The sequence below is a fragment of the Haliotis rubra genome, unplaced genomic scaffold (genome assembly GCF_003918875.1).
Source record: "Haliotis rubra isolate DU_JTF1 unplaced genomic scaffold, ASM391887v1 Scf714, whole genome shotgun sequence".
In the NCBI taxonomy this organism is placed as follows: Eukaryota; Metazoa; Mollusca; class Gastropoda; order Lepetellida; family Haliotidae; genus Haliotis; species Haliotis rubra.
In genome coordinates, this window is record NW_025767429.1 from 483,193 (window position 1) to 491,577 (window position 8,385).

At 44.1% G+C, this 8,385-nt stretch overlaps 1 protein-coding gene across 1 annotated transcript; it reads left to right on the forward strand.

Annotated features, from left to right (window-relative positions):
* Positions 1–5,565: 5,565 nt before the first annotated feature.
* LOC124259217 (cholinesterase-like) lies at positions 5,566–6,757 on the forward strand. The gene is given in 2 exon segments (XM_046693324.1): positions 5,566–6,444; positions 6,446–6,757. Coding segments are annotated over 2 exon segments (1,191 nt in total).
* Positions 6,758–8,385: the final 1,628 nt, after the last annotated feature.

Here is an 8,385-nt window from a genome sequence, read left to right on the forward strand (position 1 = left end):
ATTTTGACAGAATCGTCTATGAAAACAAGTTGTAACTCGGAAACTAGGCAAAGCAGGAGACAAAATTAAATGACAGTAGATTGTGAGAACATATAGCTTTCATTTTCCACAACAATTGTCACGATTTCAGGTTTATACAAGCCTGTAAACAACATAATTTAACCCCTAAAATGTAGATGAATTCTGCACAGGCCCTCCAAGCTATTCCTCATATGACGTCACAGAGTCGCGCCGCTCTGATTGGTTGAAATTTCGTTCGCGGGTGAGAATTGTGCACTGTTGTCAAAAAGGTCGATTTAAGTCAATTAAAGGTCGAAATGAGTAGTTTTAATGACGAGGTTTCATTTATAACGATGCGAGTTAGTGATTTATGTATTTTTACCCCCTAGGGTTTATGTGACCTTTAACATTCGAAACAAGATGTAAACTGACGAGCAAAAGAAACTTATCACCGACTTCACTGTGAGATTTATGAGAATCATTTTGCAAACAGAAATCATTTCTCAATGATTTGACCGAAACCACAGGGATGCACGTGGTTCCCGGCGTACATGGAGTGTATCTGTCACAGTCAGGTTACTTCAAGCATAGTGTGGGTTCAAAATTCGTTTTGCATATTCCATGATCAATGAAAATAAAGTGATGCATTTCTAAAGTATACTACCGGGCACAAGACGTAACTTTACCAAAAATAGAAACAAAGACGTAAGTGAGATTTAAGATTATTATTTTACAAACAGCAATCAGTTTCCAATAATTTGACTGAAATTTCATTTTAATGCTGGCTTGCATTTGCCGCAATTCATTAAGAAAGTGTCAATGGTTCGAAATTAAAAATACACAAATCAGAGTTCATTCAAAAAGTGCATAAAGAGTCACATAGTGAGACAGGAGTCTGGGGACACGTCATCAATAGCGAGTGTGATCACCCTTGACATCCATACACGCCAGCACACGTCTCCTCATTGACGTCGTCAGTCGGCAGATGACGTCAGATGGAATCCTGTTTCATAAGTCCAAGAGAATCTGTTCAAGTTCTTGTCGGTTCACTGGAGGTGGTACACAGGGTTTCAGCTGACGATCAAGATGATTCCAGAGATATTCAATGGGGTTTATTTCTAGAAAACGCGCTGGCTAAGGCAATACGTTGACGTTAACGTTGTGCGGGTATTCTCGAACGATTCTGGCGGTGTGAGGCCTTGCGTTGTCCTTCTGAAAAATGACTCCTCTTGGCTGTTGTCGAATACAGGGCACCACTAAAGGTCTCAACACATCATTCCTGTATCGCTGGGCATTCAGATTTTCTCGGATGGTAAACGGTCTTGTTAATCTCTGGCCACAAATGCCGCACCATACCACAACGCCTCCTCCATAAAATGGATAAACTTCTTGAACGCATATGGGCGTTGCCCCCCTCTACGTGGAAAAAAACTTTAACTGTGCCATCGTTTCTGAACCGACTGAACAGACATTCATCTGTAAAGAACAGTCTCTCCCAGTCTGCCACCGACGTACAATTCGTAACCATTGCAGTCAGCGTTGACGGTGTAGAGGGGGTGAAGGTCATTCCGTGGAAGGGGCGTTAAGCTCGTATTCCAGCCATACCAAGTCGTCGAAGGTCTGTTCGTCTCCTGATGGCGTGCCCTAGTGCTGTCGCCGCCGTTGACATCGCCGTCACAGAGCTGTCCCGGAAGTGGATCTGCTGAATTTAGCGGTATTTGGTCGGTATCGTGACTCTTGGTCTTCCCGACCTTGAGTGGACTTTGGTCTGGCCTGCTTGATGGTAGTAGTTTATCAATTTGTTGATGGTAGGCTTGCAGCAGTTGCAGGTTCTTGCCAGCTGAAGCCCCCATATTGGTCATACCGATCGCCCTGTCTTCTTTGGCTTGCTTAAGTCTTGGCAGATTCGTGGTGACGGTTTTGGTTACTGCATGCTTTCTCAGTCCTACATCGGAATTTATGCCACATTCATGCACATGAAATTGGAACGTCCCACAATTACGTTTCCACGTTTTAAAAAATGAACGATTCTTACGAAGGTTTCGGACAGCTCCGTTGTTATCGGGACCATTTTGCATTTTTGCGAATGTTTTCTGTTTGGGTTCAAACATGTACCAGCGTTTTAGTTTTTCATACAATTATTTTAAAAGTGATAACATTCTTTTGCCCGGTAGTTTAATAAGTAAAATTTATCATACAGTGGATAGTGTTCTCGGCAGGATAAAGCCAACGGATATTTTCGGTATCCGTTGGGGTCATATACGGATATCGATGCAAATTAGAGAGGTCATATTCAAATTTCAGGGACTACTTTCAAAGTGTAAACAAAAATGGGCAAAGTTCGAGGATATACTGGACAAATACTGAAAAACAGGAATAGATATGATATATTTGAATTAGCATACTAATATGGTTAAAACACGATTTCTGTACTTTGGAAAGAGCCTGAGTCTCTCGATCCCGGTTCTATTAGATAAAGGACAGTCTTGCCTCAACCCAGCTGTTTCCAAATAGTGAAATAAGCAATAACAGTGCAATGTACTTGACTCTTATGAGTGGCACACGTGACAGTGAGTGGCTTGAGCGTGAACAATATGTGTGTGATGCTTCACTGGTTTAACAGCGCGTCTATATGTACACACGTAGTATTGAATTTCAAACCATCAAAGCAAGTGATAGCATGAAACACTGATAATAGTAAATGACAGTGTTGTTGTAACTAGACCATAGACCATCCTTGAGGGCAGAGACTGCATATGCCTCCATACAAATAGGTCGGTCAATAACCTACCCTACACGGAGGCCTTCGTGTTGTTGCTAGGCAAGTGTTCGTTGTTTACGAGAGTGCGTACACAAGTAGTGTCCATAGCACACCTGTAGCGTTCAAGGACAAGGTAGGTGTGTGATGAAAATGTCCATATCAGTTCATGGTGACATATTCTTATGATTGTATGATGTCTATCGTGTTCGTGCCAACGTTATCTAATATGTAAATATGTTCGCGAATTACCCCTGTTTTTGATGTGTTTTTTGTGTGTGTGTTTTGTTTTGTTTTGTTTGTTTGTTTGTTTGTTTGTTTGTTTGTTGTGGGTTTTGTTGGGTTGCTTTTTTTTCTTTTCTTTTTTGTTGTTGTTGTTGTTGTTTTTGTTTTTTTTGGGGGGGTTGAGTCCCATCCGGGATTCGAACCCACACCCTCAGAGTCAGTCACCTAATCACCTGGTAGGATGAGATGGTGATGTGACTGTTAACCTACCAGCGACTCACAGCAAGTCAGGGTTATGTACTCCTGGGCTGTTTATTCCCGGGGGAAGCTAAATTATGAAACTTTAGAGTTCACTGAGATTACAAGAATGAGTTCACTGAACCACAGCACGGATAATAACCATTCTTACGGTTTGTACTGGCACGATATTTATATGCTCATTACTCAGTATTACCTGTTTATGTGCTAAATATTTATAATTTGTGCCAATGTATTTTATTCGGATGAAATACTTCACCGTTTCTCTTGGATACTGGAACGTCACGTCACATACTGTAAGTCTATCTACTTTTTTAGCAATGAGCATCGTGTTGTGCAACCATGAGTGTTGATATCCAGAGTGAAGACAGGATCTTAGCAGAATGCTGGTGCTGCAATGTGAGATGACTGAGACTCGCACCCTTGCATGTATACCAAACACTTGTAGAAATGTATGTACGAAGCTGCATTCGTCCACGCTGTCCCAGAAGCTTCCGGTTTACTCTTGACACCTGGATATAAACTAAGCTGCAAAAGAAAGTATAGGTCGGAAAACGTCAATTTACTGTGAAAGTGTTGATAGCTGGTTGAAAGTATGCATTCAGACAGTTGTCCCCAAGCACAAGGATGCAAAATCGCATCTCCCAAACACATCATGACCAGTGGTGCCACGCTGCACCAGAAAATGGTAAAACACGTGCAAAGGCTGCAGAGGGAGATGCACGTGCCGAATTGGCGTATAAATAAGGTGAAACCATGGGTTGACAACACAGTTGACAAAAGCACACAATCGATATGCCTAGACTGACAAGAGAGGAGCGAGAGAGGGCGATTGGTATGCACCAGATGGGGGGCAACACAGGTCCAGATTGCATGAAGGTACGGTTGCACGCCTTTAACGGTATCCAGGCTGCTGCAACGTTACCGACAGACAGGAAGGACTGTAGGCAGACCCAGAACGGAAAGACCACGTGTCACAACACCCCAGGAAGATCGTCGAATTCGAACAATTCACTTACGCAACAGGTTCGTCACGGCGACGGCGACGGCGACGGCGACGGCGACGGCTGCAACAGCGCTGGGACATCGCATCAGCCAACGCACAGTACTCCGACGACTTCGTGCTGCAGGAATCAGAGCCTACCGTCCCTTCCGAGGAATGTTCCTGACAGCACAACATCGAGGCCGAAGGGTACAATGGGCGAGGCAAGTTCGAATCTGGCAAGTGCGAGAATGGCGCCAAGTACTGTTTTCTGACGAGAGTCGTTTCCAGTTGTTCCAGAACGACGGTAGACAACGAGTTTATCGCCGAAGAGGTGAACGTTTAGCTCCACCATGCATCCGAGAGGTCCATCCGTTCGGAGGGGGAGGTGTTATGGTCTGGGGAGGCATCTGTGGTGAACAGAAGACTGACCTGGTCATTGTGCAAGGGAACCTGAATGCTGTTTAGTACAGAGAGCAGGTTCTGCGCCCAGTTGTGCTTCCATTCTTGTGGAACCAGCCACAGAGGATAGTGTTTTAACATGACAATGCCAGACCCAACACAGCAAGATTGACACAGGACTTCCTCAACCGCCACAATGTTGATGTTCTCCCTTGGCCTGCCTGTTCACCCGACGTGAACCCCATAGAGCATCTGTGGGACCATCTGGGCAGACGGTTAAGGAATCGTCAACAACCCCCAGTGACGAGAGATGAGATGGAACGTTCCCTGAGAGAAGAGTGGCAGAGAATCCCACCACCCGTCATCAGACGCCTGACGTCATCAATGAGACGACGCGTCATGGCATGCATTGATGCACGTGGGGGTCATACACAGTATTGAGACATGTTCTGTTTGTTGTGTAAACTTGGACAATGATTGACAATCATGTGTGGTTCTAAAGACATCGCTGAAAAATGGGTTGTTGTACCCCACCATTGTTCAACTAGCGCCCACATGTTATGTGTTGCCTGTATTCCAATCATTTTGTGGCCTAATAATGATCATTAACCCTTCTTTCACGATATACACACGCTTCGCCAATTTGATTTGTTGTGTTTTGTTTACCACTCATCAAACTCCACCTTTACTTTCTTTTGCCGTTTAGTTTAGTAACAAGAACATCACTGCCCCAAACTGAATCTTAACAGAAACAAGGTAATGCAATTACAACATTGATTTACACTGAATTAGACAGACATAACATTGCTTAACTTGTACAATCTGAGCTATTAGTCCGTGTAACGGAATAATGACCAACCGGCAATATGACTTAGGAAGTGACCAAGAAATAAATTACATTCCCAAAGGCTAACCTGTAAAATCGCTTCGTTCTTTCAGAATGTGGTCAATAAAGAGACTGGCGATTCTGGCCTTGTTGTCACTGTTACACATTGCTAAGGCTCAAAAAGTGTCAACTCTAAATGGCCCACTTCTAGGACAACGTCTGTCAGTGTTGGGCAAACCCCTTGACGTGTTCTATGGAATCCCATATGCCAAGCCTCCTGTAGGTGATCTTCGCTTCAAGCATCCTCAGCCTTCAGAGTCATGGGGACCGGACGTTAGAGATGCACGAAAACCGACACCATCTTGCTTCCAACCTGAAAATGCTCTCTGCACTTATGAAAAGCACAAACAGACACCCGATGATTACAGTGAAGACTGCCTTCATCTTTCAGTGTGGACGCCATCAGACAATGATGCCAATCTAGCAGTGATGGTCTGGATCTATGGTGGAGGTTTTTATAGTGGATCTACACGAATGCCACTGTATGAAGGAAAATACCTTGCAGCAGAGAATGACGTCATCGTTGTATCAATGAATTACAGATTGGGGCCTTTAGGGTTCGGCTACCTTAGCCCAGATACCATCCCTGGCAACATGGGCTTGATGGATCAAAGATTAGCCTTACAGTGGGTGAAAGACAATATTGCCAACTTTGGTGGAGATCCAACCCGAGTGACCATATTTGGAGAAAGTGCTGGAAGCGTCAGCGTGAGTCACCACCTGGTGTCACCATTGTCACGTGACCTGTTTGACAGAGCCATCATGCAGAGTGGGACTCTCACTTGCCCATGGGCATACACGGTGCCCAAAACAGCAAAACGGAAACTAAAGAGACTTGCTGATCTCCTTGAATGTCCTTCATCTTCGACAGATGCAGACATATATGATTGCTTGAAGACAGCAGATTCTCGTACGATGTCAGACCTTCAACTTAGTGGCTTTTTTTGATGAAGGACTTGCATTTGTTCCAGTTGTGGATGGGTACTTCCTTCCTGATGACCCAACAACTCTTCTGTCCAGCGGATCCATCAAGCAGACAAGTGTATTGCACGGTTTTACTGGAGATGAAGTTACACTGTTTTTGGCAATGGCGTTGAGGCAAATGAGAAACGTGTCCACATTACCCGAAACACTGATTTTAAGTCAGCCAGAATATGAAAGTCTTCTTTCTTTTGACTTTGTTGGCGGTAAAGGATTTGAAGAGCCTCTTCACCTGTTTTATGAAAGTCAGAAAGTGAGTGGGTGAACGATCCCTCACTCGGTCCTTTATTGTCCATGTATACGTACATTGCTTGTCAGATCAATCAAATGTATTTTCAGAAGCCATAGCTGGCGAAGCGATGACAGTGTTCGCTCGTCAAGCAGAGTAACGTGTCTTAGTCCCCACATGTACAATGTCTTGAAAACCTCAACCGTTTTTTTTCTGAATGTGTCCACAAACCATACTCGCTCACACGTTTTGAATGATACCTAACATATCAAACAAAACAAGTCCTTTGAAGTTCTCATATCTGTTTGCAGTGACCCTAACGCTCCTGTCCCCGTCAAGGTGAACTGGCCAGCCTCTGACAACACTGATCTCTCCTACATGGCCCTTGACGTGGGCAGCAACTTATCAGCAGGACACGGGGTAGTCCACCACGAATGTGTCTTCATCAACAGGATTCTACCTATGATTTCTACAGGTGATTTTGATACTTACTTACAAACAAATACTCGTAATCGTGTCAGAGTCGAGCCTTCTTTCATGAAATACTGTTTTCAAAGCAGCTTTGCGCCCAACTCTACCTCTAAACTGGTGCCATCGCTGATAGACGTATGCTTCAATACTTCAGTACTTTAAAGGCACGTTTGTTTGTAACCAGATGGCAACAGTCCCTCTCCATGTCACTCCTGGTTTATCGTTGTGGATATTACACTTGACTGTAGCAAGACAAATAATGAGTCCATTTGATGCTTTTCAGACCCCCCTGAAGGGCAGGAGTACTGCACGAGAGGATGAAAGGACAGCACCACAATAATCAAACCCCGAGGGACATACATGTCATTCTCATTATTGAAGCTGCTTTCAACTGTACTGGGGAAGCAACATCCACTGGAGTCTAGGTCGGGGACAGTCCTCAGAGACATACATCACTCTGCATGGATATTGTGACGGCTTTTACACTGCTGTGTCATCCGTGTCTAAAACCACTACCTCTACCACACCCAAGCATACTTCTCAAGTACGCCATGGAATAAATAGTCTAACTGTATTTTTTTATTCCTCACCGTTCCAGGTCAGGACGTCAATTTGTACATGCACCTACATTGTATAAAGTTTAACTCTCAGAAAGGTCAACAGGTAAAATCCTGCTCCGTTCAACAGGTAAATCAACTGCTCGGACAAGTCAACAGGTAAATCAACTGCTCGGACACAACAGGTAAATCAACTATACAACTCAACAGGTAAATCAACTGCTCGGACAAGTCAACAGGTAAATCAACTGCTCGGACAAGTCAACAGGTAAATCAACTGCTCGGACAAGTCAACAGGTAAATCAACTGCTCGGACAAGTCAACAGGTAAATCAACTGCTCGGACAAGTCAACAGGTAAATCAACTGCTCGGACAAGTCAACAGGTAAATCAACTGCTCGGACAAGTCAACAGGTAAATCAACTGCTCGGACAAGTCAACAGGTAAATCAACTGTTCGGACAAGTCAACAGGACATGTCAAATCAACTGTCGGACAAGTCAACAGGTAAATCAACTGCTCGGACAAGTCAACAGGTAAATCTACTTGGTAAATAACTGCTCGGACAAGTCAACAGGTAAATCAATGGAACTCGGATGTTCCTGTGTAAACTTGTTGAGAACTGCTCAGTCAACTGG